At 40.7% G+C, this 26,252-nt stretch overlaps 1 protein-coding gene across 2 annotated transcripts in view; it reads left to right on the top strand.

Moving 5' to 3' along the window:
* The first annotated feature begins 9,831 nt into the window (after positions 1–9,831).
* Positions 9,832–26,252, top strand: part of THSD1 (thrombospondin type 1 domain containing 1) — a 28,243-nt gene continuing 11,822 nt past the window's right edge. Inside the window, exons 1-5 of one of the 2 annotated variants that reach the window (XM_082245912.1) lie at positions 9,832–10,116; positions 13,052–13,110; positions 16,432–16,524; positions 16,967–17,935; positions 22,432–22,590. In XM_082245912.1, coding sequence (XP_082102038.1) covers positions 16,467–16,524; positions 16,967–17,935; positions 22,432–22,590 — 1,186 coding nt within the window. In that variant the 5' untranslated portion in view covers positions 9,832–10,116; positions 13,052–13,110; positions 16,432–16,466. Of the gene's footprint in view, positions 10,117–13,051; positions 13,111–16,396; positions 16,525–16,966; positions 17,936–22,431; positions 22,591–26,252 lie in introns of both variants that reach the window. The other variant, XM_082245911.1, reaches the window with a different exon arrangement.

Raw genomic sequence — 26,252 nt, 5'->3', positions numbered from 1 at the left:
CTTCCTTCTGGGACAACAGCCATGCAGACCAATTTGATGCAGTGTGCAGCATATGGTCTGAGCAGTGACAGACTGACCACCCACCCCTTAAACCTCTGCAGCAATGTTGGCAGCACTCATACATCTATTTCCCAAATACCACATCTAGATATGACACTGAGCATGTGCACTCAACTGCTTTGGTCAACCATGGCGAGGCCTGTTTTGAGTGGAACTTGAACTGTTAAACCACTGTATGTAACGCTCCTGCGTTTTTATTATAGGCTGGATTTGCAGCTGCAAAATCTCCACTCAGTAGTCATGCAGAGATGTGTTGAATACCAGATCCAACTCTCCAGGACTCATCACCGTGGGCCTGTCAGCTTCAACATACAGATATATACACACTCAATGAGATGTTCCTGGAGTGATAGGATGTATATGATAGTATGAAGGTGATGTGCTGAAGGGACAGGTGTGAACAGTGACAAGGATGGTAAACACTTGATAGGTTTGTACAGGAGAGTTCAAGATGGTATTAGGAATGCAGATAGGTTAGTATTGAGTATGCTAACAGGTGGTGAGGACAGCAGATGACAAATACAGGATAGACTAACCCAGTGCAAGATAGATAGTAGTAGACAGGAGAGCTAGCAATCTAAGCAGCAGTGCAGATGATAGATGGTAGTAGGCTCAAGAGCTAGCAATCTATGTAACAGTGCAGATGATAGGATAGTATGGATAGGTAGTAACAGTCCTTAATGTGCATAGGTAGATAGTGCAAGTAAGGTTATGGAGGGTTCCCCTGCGGGGTACTTATCACAAGTAATGTTAGTAGTTAGAGAGGTCCAGTAGAGGAGGAATGATAGCGAGATACAGGGATCAGTAGCGAGGTTCCGGTCTGCTCCAGGTAAAGGGAATAGCTGGAGGTTCCGATCGTGAGTCAAGCTTGAAAGCATGTGGATACACAAGGCAGGTTGAACGAACAATGTGAGTGAGACCTCCGGCGGTTGAAATAGCCGCCCTGCAGGGCTCAGCAGTAACATCATCGTTCTTAAAGGTATATGTGTACCACCTGAAGAGAAAGGTGGGACGCATTACAGAGAAAGTGGTGATTAAGGGTACCGGAGGTACCAGAATCTTACACTGTATGGTCTTAGCCACTGTGATCCAGCTCAGTTTAAGGGTCTTGGCAATCTTCGTATAGCCTAGGCCATCTTTATGTAGAGCAACAATTCTTTATTTCAGATCCTCAGGGAGTTCTTTGCCATGAGGTGCCATGTTGAACTTCCAGTGACCAGTATGAGAGAGTGAGAGCGATAACACCAAATTTAACACACCTGCTCCCCATTCGCACCTGAGACCTTGTAACACTAACCGGTCACATGACACCGGGAGGGAAATGGCTAATTGGGCCCAATTTGGACATTGTCACTTAGGTGTGTACTCACTTTTGTTGCCAGCGGTTTAAACATTAATGGCTGTGTGTTGAATTTTTTTGAGGGGACAGCTAATTTACACTGTTATACAAGCTGTTCACTCACTAGTTTACATTGTAGCAAAGTGTAATTTCTTTAGTGTTGTTACATGAAAAGATATAATAAAAATATTTACACAAATGTGAGGGGTGTACTGTATGTGTGTGCAATAGGGACCTTTGACTGTAAGCTCCTTAGAGTACCACTAAACCCACATCTTAAAAAACTATCAATAAATGATGTAATACATGCTGTCCCTACACACTCAGTCTCTATGAAATTTGTTTTCTGTATTCTGCAAAAAACCTGGTTGATCCTGCTGCTCTCTATCTTCACCTTCATGTTCCCAATTCATCTAAGGATTTCACAGCTGTGGTGGCAACTCTGCACATGCTCAGTTTTCAGTGAGTGCTGATCTTTTCCTTCCTATGATATCTGAGCAGCTCATGTGACTATAGAGTAACACATGTGGGCATATACACAGTGGTAAATTACCGCCAACTCCCTACCTCCTCCTCCTCCATCCCCACTAACCAGCTAAACTGTCAGGGAACTAGTCAGAGGATAGTTGCCCACAGACCTGGCACATTAGCCAATTCTCAATATGGCCCCTCCCCACAAATATGCGCACTTGTATTGTGAACGCACATTCGCCCTTACAAAGACGTGTGCACACTGGCACAGGCAATGCCCATCAAATCCTGGCACCCTCTGACCTTTAAAAGATGACTGTGGCACATGGACATTGCTGACTGGTCTTCAGGTTCCTGCTTCCTGTTTCTGCTGTTGTTTCTGATCACCTGTTACCGACCCAGCTTGCCCTTGGATACCTCTAGTCTCATTCCCATCTCTGACTTCAGATTGCCCATGGATCTTCTCTTGCCTCCCATTCTGTGTCTGACCCCGGCTTGCCTAACCACGATTCTGTTACCTGATCTGCTGACCACTGGCTTCCTGACCTCTGCTACCGGCCTCGACTATGCCTTCCGCTGTGCCCCATCTGCTGTGATCCACCTTGGTGCCTACCTTCTGTACCCAGCGTGCGGTACCTATCTGCGGTACTCACCTACTGCTCCAGCCTGCAGTACTTACCTGCTGTATACAGTATGCTGCACTTGCAATTGCAACCTGTTTCCTGCTGTGTGCAGCTCTTCTGAGTCCTACTGCATACCTTATCTGGTGTCCACCTGCAGAGAGATCTCCATATCACCATCCCTCATCTGTGTCACAGCTGGCAATCCCTGCTTCTTTGGGTGTTCCCTGTTATCACCTTTAGGGGCACAAGCACTAGGTTGCAAGGAGAGCCCCCTCAACATATTGGCTTCAGGACCAGGTACGTGACATAAACAAAATGGGGGTGGGATATTACATGTAGATTAATGGAGGCTTCACCTCCCTCTTATTCTAAGACACAGGCTAGATGGGTATGACACAGCCTGTGACTGGCAGAAATCCGCCAACGCCATGTTATTTTCACAAAATAAAAAAGATTTAATTTCAAACATATACAGTATCTCACAAAAGTGAGTACACCCCTCACATTTTTGTAAATATTTTATTATATCTTTTCATGTGACAACACTGAAGAAATTACACTTTACTACAATGTAAAGCAGTGAGTGTACAGCTGTAACAGTGTAAATTTGCTGTCCCCTAAAAAAACTGAACACACAGCCATTAATGTCTAAACCGCTGGAAACAAAAGTTAGTATACTCCTAATTGAAAATGTCCAAATTGGGCCCAAAATGTCAATATTTTGTATGGCCACCATTATTTTCCAGCAGTGCTTCAACTCTCTTGGGCATAAAGTTAAGTGAGATACTGTATTTGTTTGTATGCTACTTTAACCTCCCTGGCGATCTGATTATGTCAGAATTTTTGTGCTAAAAGCGGTACATTGTTTTGCATGGAAATATGTTTTTTTATATTTTAGGCCTGTAATTCTTAGGACTAACCCACTTAAATCTGTCCAAACAAGACATCCCGGGTATGATAAAGTTTGAAACACAGAATCATAAATTATAATATAATAATAATACATTTTATTCAATAATATAATCAAACCAAAAACACTGAAATGTGTACAAACAAGGGGTGCAATATTACTAGTCACTGTAATAAAGGTTTAGTAAACATCTAGTTTATGAAATATTATGGGACTGCACAAAGTCCGACGTCACAATTGGGACAATAGAATCTGGTTTATTTTCTTATTTTCCTTCCACTGTCATCTCCCTTCGAGCAACAAACCACACACATCCTTGTAGGTGACGACTTTTTCTCAGTTGGTGGGATGTAGTCCATGAAGTGACGACCAATCAGGCATTCCGGGTTGACAACGCCAACAGTACGACGTCCAGATCTGTTCACAGCCACTGATGGTGTTTGGTGACTCAGAAAGATTTGTTCGGCAACTTTCCAAAAAAAGTCTGCATGATTCACAGGCTTGTCACTCTTTTTTTTGAGCAGAATGTATGCATACAACAGGCATTGCTCAAGAAGATGTCTGAAAATCTTTTTATAGCATTTTTTTTGCTGCTTCCTCATAGCTGGGTAGAATGTCATTGCTTGGTGGGTTCTGTCGACACCTCCCATGGTGTTGTTGTAGTCTATCACTACTTGCACCTTCATGACTTCTTTCCCACCTTTCATGCTTACCATAACAGTGGAGGTGTTATGCACTGTACTCATTAGGCACACATCTTTCTTGTCCCTCCATCACAGTGCCATCATGTTTGCCTTTCTGCCAGGCAACCATTTCTCCTGTCTTGAGCTTCTTTTTGCCAAACATTGGCAGCATGTCACGCCGGTTAGCCCTTACGGTTCCATAGGCATCGATTTCGTTGTGCAGTAGAACCTCATAAAGTTCAGGAGATGTATAAAAGTTGTCTGTTGTTACACAATAGCCCTGATTTAGCAATGGCTCAATTACTGAAAGAACAGAAGATGTTGCCATTCCATAATTACTGTATTTTTCATCAAATTTTGTTCCTTTTCCAGTGTATAACACTGAATTCCAAATGTAGCCAGTTGACGATTCGCATAGTATGTAGGATTTTACGCCCTCTTTGATGCAATGTATTGCACCCAGCTGAGCCTTCCCTTGCAGGCCATTAGACTTTCATCTATGCTGATGTCTCTTTCTGGCACATAGCTCCGTTGGAAATTCTGAAGAATCATTTGATATACTTCCCAAATTATTTTTATTTTTGGTGCAGGATGAGTAGTTTCATCAAATTCTTTATTATTTTCAAAGTGGAGATATTTCATTATGAGGGAAAATCTGTATTCTGACACGACTGTGCCAAAGAATGGAGCGGCTAGTAATGTATTGATTGTCCAATACCACTTCTGCAGGGGTTCCCCACCACTCCCTGAAGAATTATTAGGCCCAGAAATTTCATCTTTGGACACTGGTTCCCACTTTCTGCATCTTGCAATCCTCTGATGCGTAGCGCATTGTTTCTCTTTGTACCGGTTGGTCTCGGTAACTATTTTTTTAATAAACTCATCGGTCAAAAATAATTGTAGGTATGCCAAGGGGTTGTCATGGTCAACGCTAACATTTTGATCGCAAAATGTTCCATCAATACCACAACCCTTGAAGCCACCTATAAAGTTCTTCAAAGGTGGTACTGGGTCCCGGCTCGGATTACTCATGCCTATCCTGGTAGTAGCGATAGATGCTTTAGGCATTGTGGTCAGCGTAGTGACATTCTGCATATCTGATGGTGGTGCCCATGACTGATAGGCTTTTGGTCAAGGATTTTTGGCCTGCTGCAGACATTGTTCAATTGGACAGTACCCAAGGATGTCAGGTTGGCTCTCCTACATTTTCCTATACCGGACCTTTTCGAACCTCAGCAGAAATTGGTTCCTACCTTTTTATCTCTGCTAAATGTACCATAGCTCAGGCCTGGAAGACTCTTATGGTATCCTTCCAGGGTGTAAAAACTTGGTTGACCACTATAATGGTTAATGATCAGATGTCCAGTATTCATAAGGATTCACACTCAAAGTTTCTCAAAGTCTGAGAACCCTGGATAAGCTACTCCTTCCCATCCTTACTTCCAACCAGTTATGGTTGTTTATAGGTGTTGTCCGTGCCGGTTCCGAGTCTGTGATACCTTTTCCCTCTCTTGGTCCTCTCCTTTCTTGTTTTCCTCTCTCTTCCTTTCTTGTTCTTCATTCTTCCTTTCTCTTACCAGATGATACTTGTCATTGGGGATTGTTACCCCTTAGAGGACAGTTTGGCAATAATAGCAATGTTTGCTTTGACATTCCTACTGGTCCTTCTTAGTTTTGGCTAGTCCTTTGCTGATTTATCATTATACATTGCTTATTTGTACTTGTTCTTATATGTGACTGTTTAGCTCCGCCCCTGTGTAGGCAAACCGTGAGTTTGTTATGTTTACTCATTAGTTTTTATATTTTATATTAATTTAATAAATATATTGAAACAGAAATATAAAGAAAGGTCCAAAGAATACAACACCCAAACGTTTTTACTGAATTTAAAGTGTTTCCATAAAATGCAACAGTTTCAGGCTTAAGCTAGCCACATCCAGTGACAATTTAACAAGCAAGTGTATTTACACAAACAGAAACCGGAGGTAAGTGGGGGCCCAGCAACCAGCATCACCCAGAAGTGCCAGGAAAGGGAGTATCTATATATTTTTTTTTTTTTATGAATTAATTATTTAGGAGAAGCAGCAGTAAACAAATATTATAAGTACAAGTATACAGGAAGTATCAATTGTTACAGGTAATAGTGTAATACAATAGTAGGGCCACTAACATTACAGAGGTTGCCAAAATCAGAAATCAACATTCCAATACTATAAATACCAATTCCAATAATATAATTACACTGTCAATACGCATGTGACCACCGGTTCTCAACTACTTTTTTTTTTTATTATCATTATTTGTATAGTCGAGTTTATTAAACCCAGGGACTTCCTTTTTTTTTACATTTCTTTTTAATTTATAATTTGTACAAAATACAACAATAAACCAGTTCAATAAACCTTCCTACTGTTGTTGGCCTCTGAATATGTAAAGTGGAAGAAAAGCCTAACTATCACCCCCCCCCCCCCCCCCAACAACCTTCCACCCCCAACCTTTTCTGCCTATCCTGTATAAAAAAAGATGTGTGTACTTACCTATTTTTAATACACTCCAGTCTGATGTGATGTTGATTCTCTGAAAATGATCTGCCGTTATTCATTTTCAGAGTGCAACTAAGCAGCCACTGTCAAGCATTCAGGAGGTGATCCTGCCTCTCATTTTCTGCTCAATGGCTATTTTCAATGGGACTAATGAGGCAAAACCATAAGCCAAGCGTATAACCGCTGGTCAACCCCCCCGTTTTAATGCTCCCCCTGGCCCTCTACATTAAAGGCCGAAGAGTGGTATGATACGGGGAGATAAACAAAGAAGAGCCCTCCAGTCAGACATACGGTTAGCTTAGGTTTAACAGGTACCAGGATGACCCAAACAGTGCCCTGATCATATGAGAGACTTGATGATAGCGGAAGTTGACTATGTGAGGAATTCCAAACTCCTCCTGAAGGTGAAATACGCAATCGGGTCATCATCCACGAATACATGCTCCAAGAATAAAACGTCATTGGAGAACCAGTAACGTGTGAACAGGAGATGGAATTGCTCTGGGAAAGAGGGATTGCCCCATGTATGCCTTAGTGACTAGTTAAAGTTATGACTAAGGCCTCATAGGCGAAACACGTTTTCTGATTTCATCAGCATCAGCAGTTATGTTCTGTGGTTCCTGAATGAAGATGAAGATTTTTTAAGAGCAACTACGGATGTGCAGGTTATCTTTTTATATTTGCACTCAGTATAACGGCTGTGGATCGGGCACCCAGGAGCTCTTATATCGGTGAGCTGTATGGGTTGTAGCACTGTTGCTTCAGTTTGCATACCTTAGTGACCACATTGGACAGAAAGTGATGAGAAATCTGAGATGTTTCAGTACTCAATCTCCCAATGAACTGAAGGTGCAGTGGGATAGGTAGGATGAGAACTAACAAAGAGTACAGTCACAGAGACCAAAGGAGTGGAGTTTTGTGAGGAGGGTGGGGGGTGGGAGAGGGTAGTGCACTGTATCAAAAGCACAACAGTTTCCATGAAGTGTTGAGGGCGAAATCCAGACTGAAGGGGTTCAAGAAGTTTGTTCTTGGTCAGTTGGTTGCCCAGTCAGTTGTAGACCATGAGTTCAAGGAGTTTGGAGGACAGGGGGAGTAAGGAGATGGGGCAAAGGTTGTTAAGATTGGTGGGGTCCAGTGAAGGCTTTTTAAGGATGGGGGTGAATAGTGCATGTTTTAGAGAGTTGGGGAAGATGCCAGATAAGAGCAAGAGAGGTTGAATATGTGAGTTAGAGAGTGTAGAATAGAGCCAGAGGGTGAGCGAAGAATTTGTGAGGAAGCAGGATCCAGGGGTTAGGTGGGCATAAGAAAAAAGTTTAGCAACCTTGTTAATAGTAGCAGGGTTGAATGAGGGAAGTAATCATTGTACCTGTGGACATGAGGTCTTAAGTGGGGGAGGTTTCTGTGCATTGGAGGTCTCCTCACGAATTGTATCAATCTTATTTTTGAAGTGATTGACAATCTCCTGGGCAGTGAGGGAGTTAGTGGATGGAGGCATTGGAGGATAGAGTAGAGAGTTATTGGTAGAGAAGAGTTGACGGGGACTGGATAAGAATGGGTTAATGAGTGTGATAAAATAGGTAAACTTGGCAGTGAGGAGGCAGGTATTATATTTCTGGAGGGCAGATTTATATTGGTTAAAGACTTCTTGGGACTTAGTCTTACGCCACAGGCACTCAATAGTGTGGCTACATTTTCAGAGACTTCTGTATAGTACCCCTGAATGGTATACCACTATGTCACTTCCCTGCCCCCAGTCTGCGACAGTAAAGGACCTCCAGCACACTTGATTGGTCTCTACTGTTGACCCTCCTTTTCCTAGTCCGAGTTCTACTGTACAAAAAAGGGATGATACCAAATCAAATTCTGGTATCTACATTATCTGGGCTTAAACATGCATTTAAAACTGAAGATTAGGTATGGTATGCTATGGTAGTTACATTTATCCAGCTTGGGCTATGTGCCATACCTGTGGGATCCCTGTGGAAGCTGGAAATCACTTTAGTAGGCATCACTACTACAGTGACCTTCACTAGATTCTGGGTTCCATTCCTAGTGGCTGCTCTGCTGTTTACTCAACACAGAAGGTCGCCTGCTTGGCATAAGCAACAAAAGAGGAAAGCAGCAACTCTTTTTGGCTCTGAGGAAGGGGGTTCGCCCCTGAAACGCGTCAGCCTAGACACAGCAGCCTCATGTGCCACACTGCATACCATCTAATACAGTGCAGTTCCTTGGCTACCTTGGAGACTTTATGTGTATTATGTTAATGTGTGTCCATACACACCTGCTTTGCGAGTATAATGTATACTTTTTAACATCTTTAATACATTTTTAGTGGTAATGCACTAGGTCGGTGGCGCCCCTTTTTTCCTCTTTTGTTGTTCCATAGTTGTTTTCGGATACCCTTGATCCTGAAGGGGCAGCAAGACCGCAAGCTTTGTCCACTCAAGTCTGAAGTATTCCTCTTCCCTCCGGCATGTTTTTCACTTGAGCGCATGAGAATTGTTCTACTGCTTGGCATGAGCGCCAGAAAACCCTTTGCATTTTCTTTAATGACTGCAAAGCAATCTCTGACTGGACAAGGTGAAGAGGCGGGGCATTGATGTCACAAACTTCCCCTCATCCACTTGCCCTTCCTCTCCACCTCATTCAGTCAGAGACTGCTTTGCAGAAAATGCAATGTGTTCTCTGAATGGTGCTAAATGGGCGACCTCCTTTATTCAGTAAGCACAAGGGCAGCTGCTTTACATGGGACCCAGAAGCTAGTGCAGATGACTGTAGTGGTGGAGTAGTGGTGCTTACTACATTGATTTCCAGCTTCGAAGGGGATCATCTAAGTACAGCACATACATACTTACAATGTTCCAAGCTGAACCAATGCAACTGTATAAAAATTGCCATACCTGGAATTCAGCTTCAAATATTTTTCATGAATATATACTGTTAGTATATGTTTTCACAGACAGGCATTTGTTTTTTTGAAAGAGCATTCAACAACACATCAATGGCTTTTCATAATGAAGCCAAAGTTATTTTTTGTAAGAAAATGCTGCGAGTCAGCCAGTAGAAATCTATGTTGTTTCCTGACTTAACATCCTGGTGGGATGGAGCTGTATGGATGAGACAATATCCCACCACACAATGGGAACACATACTGTATGTTCTGTTCAGTTCCCCTTTGCCTTAGTTGTGATAGAGGCAGAGAGGGGAGTAGTCCATCCTTTTCCCTCTCCACCCTTCCTTCAGGGAGGAGATTGTATTAGCTGCAGCTTGTCTGGGGAGACTGGTGAACCAGACCTTCCTATTCACACCAGCAAAGCTGCAGCCAAACTACTGCAAGGGAGATGCGTACCCTTCTGTTATCTATAGGACCAGCATGGCACCGGGTGACTGTCAGGAGTGAGGATCCAGTACGCAGTATCACAACTGACAGCAGAGGCCGTGGGATGCAACAAGACCTCCTCATTGGCTGATACGATACAGTGTGCAGGTAAGAATTTTTCTACAGGTATGACAAGTGAAAACTTGCTCATTCATCACCACTAATAATATTAATATCCTTGGCTGACTTTTGCATTTATGTTCTGTAAGTGAAACTAATACTTAAAATGCAGAACCTTATTTAAAGTCTACTTAAAGCCATTTTTTTAAATTTGTTGGGAAAAGTGTTGAGGAGTCAGAAACCATGCCAGATTTTTAGTGCTGTCTGGAGAGATTCTTTTCTCTTTTTTTGTCTTGCTGACCACATACATGTACATATGCAGTAATTCAAATAAGGTTGATGTCTCGATCCTGGGACATGACCCAGCATCAGCAGGACAGAGGTCTAAAATAAGGAACACAGGGATCTGTTAGCACAAGTGCAACTGTCCCCAGTGGAATATTTCCTCTTTATTCCTGTTCTGGCGACAGCGCAAAAGTTTTGATTTCTCATCACTTTCAGAGATTTTTTTATATCAAGAAAAACTTTATTAAACATTATAAACAACAAACAGAACAGAGTCCAGATCAGACAGACCATAGTCAAAAAGGAGCATCTATAATACAATTAGCCATACATTGCAAAAGAAAAGCAAACAGCAAACAGCCCGCATCATCACAAGCAAGGTAAAATTCTCTACATCCACTTTCAGAGATTGATCACATAGATGCCAACTCTCCTTGCAATTTCGGGGCAGTTGGCATCTATATAACCAAAGTTACCAGGACCTAAAGAGATGGAAAATTCAAAATTTTGAGTTGTCATTAGAGCAGGAATTCAGGGGAAATCTTCCAATGGGGTAACTTGCTACCATGACAGCTGTCTGTCAATATGCCATTTTTTCACCTAGGAGAGATTTCCTCACATTTCCTATTGTGTTTAGGACAAGGTGTGAAGGGAAATCTCCACAGTGGAACAAAAAAGGCATAAAAAACATTCAATCATTCAACCTTAGCTTTACATATACTTTGAAAATGAGAATTTATTAGGATTTAGTTGCCATTTATGCCTATGCATTGTAATGCAAGTTAACACATGTTCACAGGTTTGCCATTGCATTTTATGGTGCTAGCCCATATCTAGGTAGTGTGTTGATGGCAAGATGGTGAGTTGCCCAAAAACATACATGTGCATCTTTTGATGATCAATGCTCGTTTTAAGGACCTATTGATGGGAATGGCATCACATGGCAACACATGAGAATACTTTTGCATAAGGCAATACAGAAATTCATGATAAACTTATACACACAGGTGTAAAGCCAGAATGTTTAGCTTTCTACTTTCCTTGCAAAGAGAAAGCTTCTAAATTGCAAATGCAGTATTATAATTTTTACAAGTACTTATATAGCGCTGTCAATTTATGCAGCGCTATATACATATATATTGTACATTCACATCAGTCCCTGACCTAAAGGAGCTTAAGGTCCCTAACTCACATTCATACATAGACATACTAGAGCCAATTTAGACAGGATCCAATGAACCTACCAGTACCAGATGTTTTAAAATGATGTTGCTGCTTTTTGTGCAGCCCTTGAATACACCACATTGACTGTTATTCATACACTATATATTCTTAGTTTGGACATACTCTGCAATATACAAATAAAAAAAATATTTTTTCACAATGGCTGTAAATTTTCTTAATAGATATGGGTTTGGGTTGAAGCCTTTATCAATACCCATATAGAAAATACCAACTCCAGGTTTGCCTATTATTTACAAAGGTTGGTTTTTCATGATTTTCATGTTTTACCGGTATAGTGATCTGTACCTTAAGCTGGTCATACACTAGTAGATTTCCCACAAACGTTCATACCAACATTCGTATGAAAATTATCTTCAGTACATTAGATGACTTGACAATGTGTACTCTTAAATTTGACTTTGGAAAAAAAGAAATCCCCCCCCCCCCAAAAAAAAAAAAAAAAACACAACCACTATCAAAATCAAATCAAAAAATCTAAATTTACATCCTGTTCCTTCAAATGTTCACTGCAGTCAAAGAAGAACGTCAATTTGGACCCCACTACTGTTCAAAAAATTGAACGAATGCTATTAAAACAAATATTTTCTAAAAACATTTCTACTAATGCATGGCCAGCTTTTTTTTTTTTAAATTGATAGAAACAGAGTGCACATGGGCTCATAAAGGTCTCTATTCTGTTTCAATGTATTTATTGGTTTTATGACTCAGTGTAGAAGATCCAATATAAGTCACCCATGCAGGGGCTAAGAAATGGTCATGTATTACAAAAGATTCCATAAGAGTTTCAAACATAGCAATCATCAATAAACAACTCTATATTATGGAGATAGTATCAAAGAATAATTAATGCTAAATGAAGGTTTATTTTACACTGGTATCCGGGAGGTGTTAAAAACAGACAGCTGAGCCATGGTTTTCCCACACCCCAGCCACCTACCCAAATGCTAACACTAGCCAGTCAAAGCTGTACACATACTACAACTGTGATGCTTTGCTTCAGGGCTACAACATTTAACTTGGGATGCAGATTTTAACAGGTGGCACCACCTGTCAAATTCGCCCATTGAGTTGAATTGGAGCCCATGTGTGGTGTTATGTTTACTTCAAAATCTCCATTGGTATTTAAAAAAAAAGGCAAACATTTAGTATTGCCTCCTGAATGAACGTCTGCCAACCGCTGCTATACCACCCTCTGAAAAATGATCCACCTCGGATCACTTTCCAGGAGACGATAAGCATTACTGCCAGTGTGAAAGAAGCTTTAGTAACAAGATATTAAGAACTGTAGGACATAACCAATTGGAAATTATCTTTGTGCAGTATAATGTAATCCAAGGCTGCTAAATCAAATTATGCATTCAACATAGATACATTTCTATCACACTGTTACTACTGTACATTTGCTAAATATGTAGTTCTTATGTTTTTACAACTGTTCTCATGGTGCCTACAGATCACAGCCTGGATTCCCTGATGGCAGACGTAGTGTGACTTGTGTGACAAGATGTACAGGTGAGCTACTCTATAATTAAAATGTCTGCAGACACGGTGTTTTGGCATTTCATTGTCATGTGTTCTGCAAAGGACGTTTCTGGTCAGAATGAAAGGTGTGCCTCTATTCATGCTTTAATTCTATGAAAACATGTGCTACTGTATCTGGTTTTCAGCTATGTGCAGAATTTTAACAAGCTCAAGTTGAGCTTTCTAATTAATCCTACATGTAACCTTTGTTATGAATTTTTCATATTGATTTTATTACACAAGAATTACAGGCAAAACCAATTATTCAGCAACAAGATTTAATAAAAATTGCTCAGTATGTGTGTATTTGCATTTTGTCTTTGGTTGCACGGTTAGAACATGAAGTGATCGATATTACATTATTATTGTAACTTCAGTATAATTTTACATCATCATTTTTTGGAATTTTTTGAGGTACAAAGTGGAACATTGAAATATTAAATAATAAATGGGCCAGCCTACCTGAAAGTGATCCGGTTATAGATGGAACCAGGTGGGCTGTTCAATCCCATGGCTTCTTATACTGAATGTCTTAAAGCAGAACTTAACTCACCAATTTAATGGTTTCCAAAAACAGTTACATTCACGCTATGCCTTGAATTATTACTGCTGCAGTTACTAGTGAGCTTATGTTAGTTCTTAACCAAACGGTCAAGGTAACAAATGGCCGGTGCCATAGCTGATCACATGTGCAACACCATGACAACTGCAGATCAACCAGAAGCTGCGGCTGCCGATGTCCTGACATTATAGTGAACTGGGTTGGCGGCCGAACCTACAGGCTCAGCCACAACACGAATCTCTGATTCCTGCCACTACAATTTGCACCGGCTTAAATTCCCGGTGTAAATGTAGCCTTAGATCGCAATTTCTTTGGCTGTAAAGAATGAGAGGGGTTAGTTACGCTTCAGAAATTAGATCTTCCTGCCAACATTTTTGATTCTGTTTCCTCCACCTAAAGGTTTAAGGTGTTCTCATCCACCTTTGTACATACCATCACCTTTTTCTGCATTCCTACAATATAAAATAACTAAAAAGAAGATTGAGAGCCCTTCAAAATGGCAACACAGGATGTGAAAACCTGAGAAATTAGGGTGGAGATCGTACCTGACAATAAAAATAAGCTTGATGTGTTCAGTTCTTCACCCAAACCTACATGAGCAAGCCCGCAGGAAGCTGCCCCTGTTCTGTGCCAATCATAGGCAACTGAGGCCTTTTTGCAGCCCTGCAGCCGCACTTATACACACCACTTGTACAGTATACATGCGGCTGTGGGGTGGTGAATGCCATGACTGTTTATGATTGGCACAGTAGAATGGCAGCTTCCTGCAGGCTTGCTCAGGTGGGTTTAGGCTAAGGTCTAAACACACCTGAGCTCATCCCTACCTGAGAGTTGCAAGAAACTGTTAGATGGTGCAGCATCTACCAAAACTTGAACTATCAGTTTTGGTTGGACCAACCCTTAAATAAATAAAATTTAGTAAACTGGCCTATAGTATGTGTTTTGTTTTCCTATACTCCAGTAACCAACATAAAGTTATGTAATACTTTCAAATGTATGACAGTTGTAATCATCGAAAAAAAGGAGTACCGTGTTAGAAGGCCCTTACCCCTAATGTTATACAAAATTAAAAGACGGAGAAAAGCGGGGCTTTGCAGGCCAGTGGGAGGAGAAGGATCACACCAAAACCAATATATAAAAAACAATTTACATTTTATTAATTTTCAAGGTAAAAAACATGGGCGATCATGCACATGTTGGCAAAGACATAACACATAGAAAAGGATTAAAAAAACAGTTGATAAGAGTCATTAAAATAGAAATACATTCCACGAATGGAAAGAAAACCAAAGCCTGTGTAGGATGGAAGGTAGGTCTCAGGTGGAGCGCCGTCAATGTAGGTCCCCAGCAAGCCGACGCGTTTCGCTCAAGGCTTCCTCAGGGCCAGAGAGCCCGTAACAGACCGGTATTTCCTTTTTAATGACTCAGGAGATGGTAGGTTATGGCAGTGCGTAGGGCGGAGTGGCATCAGTGTCAGGAAGCCACTTTATATACTATATAGGGTCACGTCCTGTTATAGCCAGGTAGCAGGGAAATTCATTACTATGTTTGTATATCCGGTGGAGTCCAATAGCCAACACTCTAGTGGCAGCACTACCAGTGTCTTATTGCGGGTACCTCCTCATTCAAAGGGATCAAATAAAGTAGTTTTTTCCTTGTATATACACGCAGGGAGATGTGATGGTTGAAGCCTATCTGTAGCATACGAATGGCTTCAGGCAGGTATACCATACCATCTTAGCATCCTATTTTAGGGAGATGGAGGTGCTGACATATACCAAACCGTCAGTGGCCCTTCCGTGTGACCTACGCCGACGAGCCTGCTTGTATATACAAGGAAAAAACTACTTTATTTGATCCCTTTGAATGAGGAGGTACCCGCAATAAGACACTGGTAGTGCTGCCACTAGAGTGTTGGCTATTGGACCCTCCGGATATACAAATGTAGTAATGAATTTCCCTGCTTCCTGGCTATAACCCTATATAGTATATAAAGTGGCTTCCTGACACTGATTATGTATTGGATATTTACCCATATATACACATGAGAACAGATATGAAAAATTTGGATGCTATAATTGAGTAGTGAGTCACTGATGCCTCTCCGCCCTACGCACTGCCATAACCTGCCATCTCCTGAGTCATTAAAAAGGAAATACCGGTCTGTTACGGTCTCTCTGGCCCTGAGGAAGCCTTGAGCGAAACGTGTCGGCTTTCTGGGGACCTACATTGACCGCGCTCCATCTACCTTCCATCCTACACAGGCTTTGCTTTTCTTTCCCTTCGTGGAATGTATTTCTATTCTAATGACTCTTATCAATTGGTTTTTTAATCCTTTTCTATGTGTTATGTCTTTGCCAACATGTGTGTGATCGCCCATGTTTTTTACCTTGAAAATTAATAAAATATAAATTGTTTTTTATATATTGGTTTTGGTGTGATCCTTCTCCTCCCACATGGCCCGCAAAGCCCCACTTTTCTCTGTCTTTTCAAGTTGTAATCATCCTGGGGTACTGTATAGCTACACAATTTTTATGACCCTACCAGACATAGTACAGAATTATAAAGGGTTATGGGGTTAACATGCTTTAACAGGATCTTTACATTGCAAGTGATTCTTACTAATTTCTGTCCCCCACTCCCAGAAATCAGTAATGAGTGAGTTATGTGTAAAGATTAAATTGGTTACTCACTTTCACATGTGTATTTGTGTAGGTAACAGGTTCAGAGTTTACTGTCTGTGATTTCAGCTGACCATGGAGTGATCCACCTTGCGGATAACAGAATGAGACAATCACTGTGCTATTCCACCTACATATCGCTGCTTGTTCTATGGGGTTGTGGTAAGTGTCATGCTTCTAATATCATTTATATGTATTAATTCTTCCCAAATGTTGTTTAGATCAGATTCTGACCTTGAGATGAAAATTAAAGAATGGAATACTAAAGTCCACACCAAAAATGACTTGTGGGAAAAATACAGGCACATTTATATTAGGCGTGTTATGACTTTCTGTTCAATATACAGTTGTTTGCTATGTTTTTTATTCTTAAAACTGAAGTCCAGGTTAGTCCATGAATCTTCTTCCTCATGTGCCACTTGTTACCACTAATACATTTGTCAAAAGATCCATTTGTATCCAAAGTTCTGATGTACCTTTTTGTGCTTCATTAATTCTTATATACCAAGGACTGGTCTGTTTCTTCATCTATTTTTAACATGTTAATTTGTCATAAGTTGTTCTGCCTTTTTTAACTATGGTATCATTATTTTTTTCATTTTAGCTTTCAGTAATCCTGGCTATCTCCTGCTTAAACAAACCCACCACATAGCCTTTAGCAAGTCTTCAATTCAAGTAGAATTTCACATCACAGAAAATTCCAGTATATCTACAAATGCTACAGTATCTCTACTGGACATTAAGAAGAAACAGGTAGTTACAATTAAAGAACTTCCTGCAAACACATCACAAGGTGTTTTGGAATTTGAGTGCGTCTATTTCACATCGGCTGGTCAATATCAGTTTCAGATGAGCCTGGAGAGAAATAATGACAGTACTGTTCACATTGCCAGCAGCTTCTTAAATGTAACCTGGCCAGTGTTTCACATTGATCTGAACAGAACCTCAAAAGATATGCAAAGATCCTTCCAGGTCGGGGTCTTCACTAATGAGCAGCTTTGCTCAGGGTTTTCTGGTCAGGAGCCCAAAATTTTACTAGAAGTTGAGCATACTCAGAGCTTCCAAGGGCTGTCAGAACCAAGCACTGATCAGTTCATGCTGTATAAAACGTACAAGGATGTCCCTTTGTCCACATCACAGTGGGTAGAATTTGAATGTGCATCTGTTCACCCAGAAGCCTTTATCACAGTGTCTCTGAAACCAATGGATTCTGAGTCAGAGATTGCCTACATTGGACCCATTGATCTTGTAAAGACCTTTAAATATAAGCTAACCACCGTGACAGAAAAAAAATGTGATTCCTCAATGGCCGTCAATGTTATAGCACCTCCATGTAATTATGTTGAGGGCAAAATTATTGTATACAAGGAGTCTCCTAGAAGCCCAGGAGAAGTTGTCACAACCTTAGCTGAAAATACTCTGCAAAAAGGGGAGCGGAACTCTCAGTTCAACTGTACATTGTTTGAGATCGGCAAAAATAAGTATTGCTTTGAGTTCTTGGTGTCTTCAAGCAGCAGTCCCAACTTCTCACTTCCAAAAGCCAAACAGTGTGTGGAGATTCGGAGAGAAATTGGTGCGTATGTGAACTGTTTAGATTTCTTACAACCAACACTCTTGTTTTATTATGTGAAGGCCACGTCAAGTGAACAGAACACATATATACTAATATACCTTAATAGGATTTAAGGGTCTATCTTTATATGGATATTTCTTCTCAGCAGCAGCCAATTTTATAAAGCATTCGCCAAAGAATAGACAGCATTATCTTCTCCTAAAAAAATGAACCCAGATATTACAGTAATACACTATGACCTAAAGCTGTCTTCAAACATATATTCTTCCCACATATTATACCTAATAAGTAGCAATTAGTTAGGTATGTCAGACTTCAACTGAATAATCTTCTTTAACATCCTTAAGAACCTCTTAGGTTCCCTTGTAGTCCTCTCCAGATCCCATGAGCTACAAGATCATAAGCTAAGTCAGGGGTGTCCAAACTTTTGACTTTCCTGGGTCACACTGAAAGAAGAGGAATTGTCTTGGGCCGCACATAACATACACTAACAATAAGGGTAACTGATGAGCATAAAAAGTCAGGTTAATGATCACTGCTATAGATAATGTACCTATCTGAGTAATAAAATGTAATTTAAAAAAATATATTTTTTATTATAAAAGTAAAAGTGGGCAACATAAAACTAGTGTGATGTTTGATACTGTTTTTGATAAACTAACACATCCATATCTGGTTCCATGGATGTAGTAGTAATTCTCAATAAATTCTCAAGGTGGTCAATAAATATTATGGTCCTAATTTGGCTCTTCATGTGCTCCATCCTTGAAAATAGTTGCTCACAAATATAGGTGCTGCTGAAATCTGATGACATGAATAAGGCATGATTGTGAAGAGTGGGATATTGTTCTTTGAGAACAAAAAACTGATAAAAGTCCAGTTAAGAGACGCTGTCAACTTTTTCTTTGGCCTCATGTGTTTGTTAAGTGTGTAGCACTGCCCCCTAGAGGACTGCTGGATTGTTGGTGGAATTGGTGGAGGACTGCTCCTCTGATAGGCAGACAGAGCCAAAACGATACTCACTCTCTAGCACCTACCTAGGAGGGTGCTACAAGTGTAAACATATTTTTACAAAAAATCCCCCCCCCCCCAAAATTAAAAATTTTAAGTACGTTTACAATTATGTGTTCGGCTGCATTCATAGCTGTCTTGGTCCGTATGTGACCTGTGAGCTGCAGGTTGAACACCCCTGAGCTAAGAGATCATGAATGACCTCTTAATTTACTAAAACAGAACCCCCCCCCCCCCCCCCACCCAGCATGCCAACATGATACATAGTTTTATTATTTGTCCCACAGTTTTATGATTAAAATGGAAGTAAAGGCTACATATAAGTATGTTTAAAAATGCTGCTTCCCCCTCCTCCTACCTATGCTATATAGTGCTGGTAAAAAAAAAAAAGTCTTTATAAATACCTTATTTCAATTCTCTCTGGTCATGTGATGCAGAAGATCCAGCTTTCCTGTGTAAGGAAGTGCTTGGCAACAGGGCTGAATTCTGGGAGTCGTGATGTCACCCACTGGCTTCCATTGCCCAATCACTGTTGGTGTTCCCTCCTTTTCCCTGCAGCTGCAGCCACATGACAAAGGGAAGCAGGAGCTTCTGTATCACGTGACTGGACCAGAGTAGGGTGAAGTAAGGTATGTACACAGATCTTTTTTTACCAGCCCTATACAGCCTAGGTAGGAGGAGGGAGGAAGCAATGGTTTTAGGCAAATGTAAAGGTATCCTTAAAACATATGTATTATCCACATGGATAGTTTTGGTTTGGTAAGAAACATTTGCATTTATTTCACTACCCTTTAATGACAATTATCAGATTTGCTCAACTTAGAGCTGGTTCACACTGAGGCGACACGACTCCTTAATACTTCAGGGGCGACTTGTGCATTACATTGCACCACGACTTCGGAGCAACTTGCAGGGACTTCACATAATGGAAGTCTATGCAAGTCGCCCCGAAATAGTACAGGACCCTTTTTCTAAGTCGGAGCGACTTGTGTCGCTCCTATTAGGACGGGTCCTCTAGCGGTCAATGGACCGCGAGGGAGCGTGACTTGTCAGGCTGACAAGTCGCCTGACAAGTCGCGTTAATGTGAACCAGCTCTTAGAGTTTAATCTGACAGACACAATACGATCTGCCTCTAATTTTTTGAATATAAATATTAGTGATTGAGCATCCTGTAAAATATGTATACCAAAAATGCTGTGTGTTTGATAGTGCTTGTTATTAGTACAAACCCGATTCCAAAAAAGTTGGGACACTGTACAAATTGTGAATAAAAACAGAAAGCAATGATGTGGAAGTTTCAAATTTCAATATTTTATTCAGAATACAACATAGATTACATATCAAATGTTTAAACTGAGAAAATGTATCAGTTTAAGGGAAAAATAAGTTGATTTTTAATGTCATGGCATTAACACATCTCAAAAAAGTTGGGACAAGGCCATGTTTACCACTGTGTGGCATCCCCTCTTCTTTTTATAACAGTCTGCAAACGTCTGGGGACTGAGGAGATAAGTTGCCCAAGTTTGGGAATAGGAATGTTGTCCCATTCTTGTCTAATACAGGCTTCTAGTTGCTCAACTGTCTTAGGTCTTCTTTGTCGCATCTTCTGCTTTATGATGCGCCAAATGTTTTCTATGGGTAAAATATCTGGACTGCAGGCTGGCCATTTCAGTTCCCGAATCCTTCTTCTACGCAGCCGTGATGTTGTAATTGATGCAGTATGTGGTCTGGCATTGTCATGTTGGAAAATGCAAGGTCTTCCCTGAAAGACGACGTCTGGATGGGAGCATATGTTGTTCTAGAACTTGGATATACCTTTCAGCATTGATGGTGCCTTTCCAGATGTGTATGCTGCCCATGCCACACACACTCATGCAACCCCATACCATCAGAGATGCAGGCTTCTGAACTGAGCGCTGATAACAACTTGGGATGTCCTTGTCCTCTTTAGTCCGGATGACATGGCGTCCCAGTTTTCCAAAAAGAACTTCAAGTTTAGATTCGTCTGACCACAGAACAGTTTTTCACTTTGCCAGAGTCCATTTTAAATGAGCCTTGGCCCAGAGAAAAGGCCTGCGCTTCTGGATCATGTTTAGATATGGCTTCTTTTTTGCCTATAGAGTTTTAGTCAGCAACGGCGAATGGCACGGTGGATTGTTTTCACCGAGAATATTTTCTGGAAGTATTCCTGAGCCCATGTTGTGATTTCCATTACAGTAGCATTCCTGTATGTGATGCAGTGCCGTCTAAGGGCCCGAAGATCACGGGCATCCAATATGGTTTTCCGGCCTTGACCCTTACGCACAGCGATTGTTCCAGATTCTCTGAATCTTTGGATGATATTATGCACTGTAGATGATGACAACTTCAAACTCTTTGCAATTTTTCTCTGAGAAACTTTCTGATATTGCTCCACTATTTTTCGCCGCAGCATTGGGGGAATTGGTGATCCTCCATCTTGACTTCTGAGGGACACTGCCACTCTGAGAGGCTCTTTTTATACCCAATCATGTTGCCAATTGACCTAATAAGTTGCAAATTGGTCCTCCAGCTGTTCCTTATATGTACATTTAACTTTTCCGGCCTCTTATTTTTACCTGTCCCAACTATTTTGCAATGTGTAGCTCTCATGAAATCCAAAATGAGCTAATATTTGGCATGACATTTCAAAATGTCTCACTTTCAACACTTGATGTTATCTATATTATATTGTGAATAAAATATAAGTTTATGAGATTTGTAAATTAGTCCATTCCTTTTTTACTCACAATTTGTACAGTGTCCCAACTTTTTTGGAATTGGGTTTGTACCCTACATCTCATTTTTGGCTAAAATCGAATAGTGCATAGTGAGCATTACACCAACCTAGTGCTGTAAGTGAACCCTTGACAGGACACAGAACCCCTCTTCCAAATCCCACCACCTGTCAACATGCAGAATATTCAGCATACTTCCACTGTTTTCATCTAGTAAAGTTCTTTATAAAATAAATGCATCAACAGCAAATCGGATCTTCTACCGTTCAAAAAAACGTCAGTTTTGCATTTATTGCATCCAGAGAACTGTATGTAGGTCAGGTAGTTTAAAAGACAACCTCATGCCCTTTAATAATGTAACCTATTCCAATATTTGACTTTGTACCCATTGCAACAATCTCTCCTCTGATGTGTTCCTGGCTAGCTTCTCTTCATATTGTGCATTTGTGCCGTGGCCCCATACATACCTATAGGAGAGCTGTACTCCGCTAGTGCGCTGGAGCCCGCCATGAATATGGCTACCCATAGAAATAAATGGGAGTCTAAGCGCATATGCAGTATAAGGAGGAGCTGGCCTGGACCAAGTTGAAGGAAAGATTGAAGAGGAAGGGAAGTATTGGACCAGGCTAGCTGTACTCAGGGGATTGTTAATTTTTATGAAATGCAGCTTCTTTTATTATTTAGACTTCTCTCAGCGACTTCTCTAATTATCTCTTATTTTCTTTTAGAGACGTGGAGTTTGTGGCAGCCATGGAGTTCCTGTAGTACCACCTGTGGGGATGGCCACAGAGAACGGTACAGAACCTGCCTTTCGTCACCATCTGTAAAGCCTTCTTGTAGTGGAACAGCAAAAGAGACCTCTCTCTGTTCACTAGAGGACTGCTCAAGTGAGTATCATTTTTTATGAGAAGTAAGCCTTGTATACACCTGTGGTGTTTTATGTGCACTTCTCTATATAGAAAGTGCAATAAATATTAATACTGTGGATACAGTGGCACCTGAGCCATTTTCCTGAAAGTGGAGAAGGGCATTTGTCCCATACAGTACTGAAGCCTGGCCTACAGGTTTTCAGATAGCTGAGTTTGATTTGTGAGGCTGTAGAATAATTGATATTCTGTGTCTACAAAGCCTGGAGGACTTGTTTTAAAGAGAGGAATCATTTTTCTATTTATGAGCTCAATGGGATCTTACATGTCTGTGAATAAATAAAACTTATTTACTATTTAATGCCAAAAAGTAATTTGTTTATAAAGTTGAGGGATTACATTTCCTGTCCAAAAGTGAAATGTTCAGTTGGCTGAAAGGTAAAGATTTTAGCTATAGGTGGAACCTAGTGGGTTGCGTCAACCCTAGTATTTTTGTATGCCCCAAAGGTAAGACCTTGCCATGTTCCTGATTCTGTTTCTGTCCATGTTAGAGTTTTGGCTGTTCTGTTTCTGCTTAACTCTATAGGTTTCAGCACCTGCTACAATTCCCATAATTATACATTTATTTATTGTATATAAATATACAATAAAATATCTAGCATGGATGGTGAGAACCCTTCATAATGGTAACACCAGGTGTGGAGAACCAGAAACACAGCACAGAGGTCTCAATAACAGAGACATAAAAAAAATGTCAGCTTTTTCCAAAAATTAAAATGACAGCTCTCTGTGTAAGGACCCTTTAACAATCCTCAGTATACATTACAGACTCTTGATTCTCTCTAAAGCAGAATTTCTCAGACTGTTTGCCTTGAGGAACCCTGGATATCAATTTTGTGTCTTGTGGAATCACTGCTCAAACCAATTCATTGGGGGTCAGTAGGAAAAATGGCCCTTTCATTGATGGTTATTTGGAAGAATGGCCCTCTTACAGTGGTGGTCATAATACCACCCTTAAAGACAGCTAAAAGAGTTCTGGTTTCATGCAACTGGCTCTGCTAAGTTGCATTGGCTTCAGGTCTATTTAGGCACCATCAAATGGGAGGTCCATTAGCCACAACTCAAGGAACCCCTAGCTGCCTCCAGAGGAATCCTATGGTTCCATGGAACCACGATTGAGAATGGCTGCTCTAAAGGATAGATACAGTTTTTGCCAGAATAGAGAAATTAGGCTGGAACCTTTCCAAATAGCACAACAACACACAGAGTTTTCATATATATGCATTGTGGTGAATTATAGCACAAGTGAGTGTTTATTTATTCTATATATATACTGTATGTGTTGCGGTGCCATTTAGAATAAATGAGAAGACATATACTGTGTATATATATATATATATATATATATATATATATATATATATATATATATATATATAGTATGTGTGTATATTGCGATGTCTTCTCATTTGTGTGTGTTACCAGCACAGCACAGCTTCAATAATAAGCTTGTACATGCTAATATGAAGGTCATCACATTCAGTGAACATGTTAAAAGCATTTAAAGGAATAATATAGTCCTTTCAAAATTTATTTAGAATTAAAATAGTTAAGCTTAACATAGCTGACTTAGTTTGTAACTACAGTAGCTCACAAAAGTGAGTACACCCCTCACAGTTTTGTAAATATTTTATTATATCTTTTCATGTGACAACACTGCAGGCATGACACTTTGCTACAATGTAAAGTAGTGAGTGTACAGCTTGTATAACAGTGTAAATTTGCTGTCCCCTCAAAATAACTCAACACACAGCCATTAATTTTTAAACCGCTGGCAACAAAAGTGAGTACACCCCTAGCAATAAATGTCCAAATTGGGCCAAAAGTGTTAATCTTTTGTGTGGCCACCATTATTTTCCAGCACTGCCCTAACCATCTTGGGCATGGAGTTCACCAGAGCTTTACAGGTTGCCACTGGAGTCCTCTTCCACTCTTTCTTGATGACATCACGGAGCTGGTGGATGTTAGGGACCTTACGCTCCTCCACCTTCCAATTGAGGATGCCCCACAGATGCTCAATAGGGTTTAGGTCTGGAGACATGCTTGGCCAGTCCATCACCTTTACCCTCAGCTTCTTTAGTAAGGCAGTGGTCGTCTTGGATGTGTGTTTGGGGTCATTATCATGTTGGAATACTGCCCTGCGGCCCAGTCTCTGATGAAAGGGGATCATGCTCTGCTTCAGTATGTCAGTACATGATGGAAATCATGGTTTCCTCACACAAAAGATTGACACTTTGGGCCCAATTTGAACATTTATTGCTAGGGGTGTACTCACTTTTGTTGCCAGTGGTTTAGACATTAATGGCGGTGTGTTGAGTTATTTTGAGGGGACAGCAAATTTACACTGTTATACAAGCTGTGCACTCACTACTTTATGTTGTAGCAAAGTGTAATTTCTTCAGTGTTGTCACATGAAAAGATATAATAAAATATTTATAAAAAATGTGAGGGGTGTACTCACTTTTGTGAGATACTGTATATTCAGTATGTACATGGGGGAAGACACACTTGTGTTTTATTTGCACAGTCTCGGCTTCCTAAAGCTTAGGTCTACACTAGTAGGTCTAACGCTGGACATACACTAGTAGATTTTCAAACAAAAGTTCGGATGAACCTTCCTAATACAATCGATGACTTGAATGTCATTATAAAGTATTTCAAAATGTCATTTGCTTTTAAAATTTGATTTTCAAATGAATGAGATTTCCCAAATTAAAACCACATGCACTTATTAGAAACTTGTCTCTTCAAGAAAAATTTTCCTTTTGTTCCTTTGAATTTTCTCATCACTGTGGTTGAAAACAATGTCAATCTGCCCCCCACTAACCATCACAAAACTGAACAAACGTTCTTAACCACTTTAGGACCGCACGCGGTAATACTACTGCGGCAGTGCGGCACGATACCGCTCAGCCACGTAGTATTAACGTCATGCGCGATCGCGGCTCCAGAGCGCACTCCCGCGCGCCGCGGGTCCCGATACCGATGGCATTCGGTAGGGAACCGATCAATCACCAGATACTGACCAATGATTTTTGGTCAGTGTCTGTAGATCGGTCCCCACCAATGGCAATCTGTCCCCTGTCTGTGTAATGTAAACACAGACAGGGGAAGTGATGTCACTGTCCCTCCTGAAGTCCTTTCGGTTCCAGGAGAGAGACAGAGACATCAAAAACGTGAGTTCCACTAACACTACTCTGACACACCTCACATAGGCACATTTAACCCCTTCATCACCTCTGATCACCCCCTGATCACCCCCAAACCCCTCACAGTGAACACTATATACAGTGGTATACAGATATTTTACTGATCACTGTATAAGTGTCACTTGTGAGCGTAGTTTGCGCCTGCGTTAGGCCCAAATAGGGTTAGGGTACCCGCCACCTATCCCCTAATAAAGTTTTTACCCCTTGATCAGCCCCAGTTAAGCCCTTCACTACCTATTACTCTGTGCACTAAATACAGTATATAGGTAAATACTGATCACTGTATTTAGTGTCACTAGTGACCCTAATTTGCGCTTGCGCTAAGCCCAGATAGGGTTAGGGCACCCGCCACCTATTCCCTAATAAACTTTTAACCCCTTGATCTTCCCCAGTTAACCCCTTCACTCCATATAA

Source organism: Pelophylax lessonae (genome assembly GCF_965119305.1).
Source record: "Pelophylax lessonae genome assembly, chromosome: 2".
In the NCBI taxonomy this organism is placed as follows: domain Eukaryota; kingdom Metazoa; phylum Chordata; class Amphibia; order Anura; family Ranidae; genus Pelophylax; species Pelophylax lessonae.
This window is presented reverse-complemented; position numbering and strand designations above follow the sequence as displayed.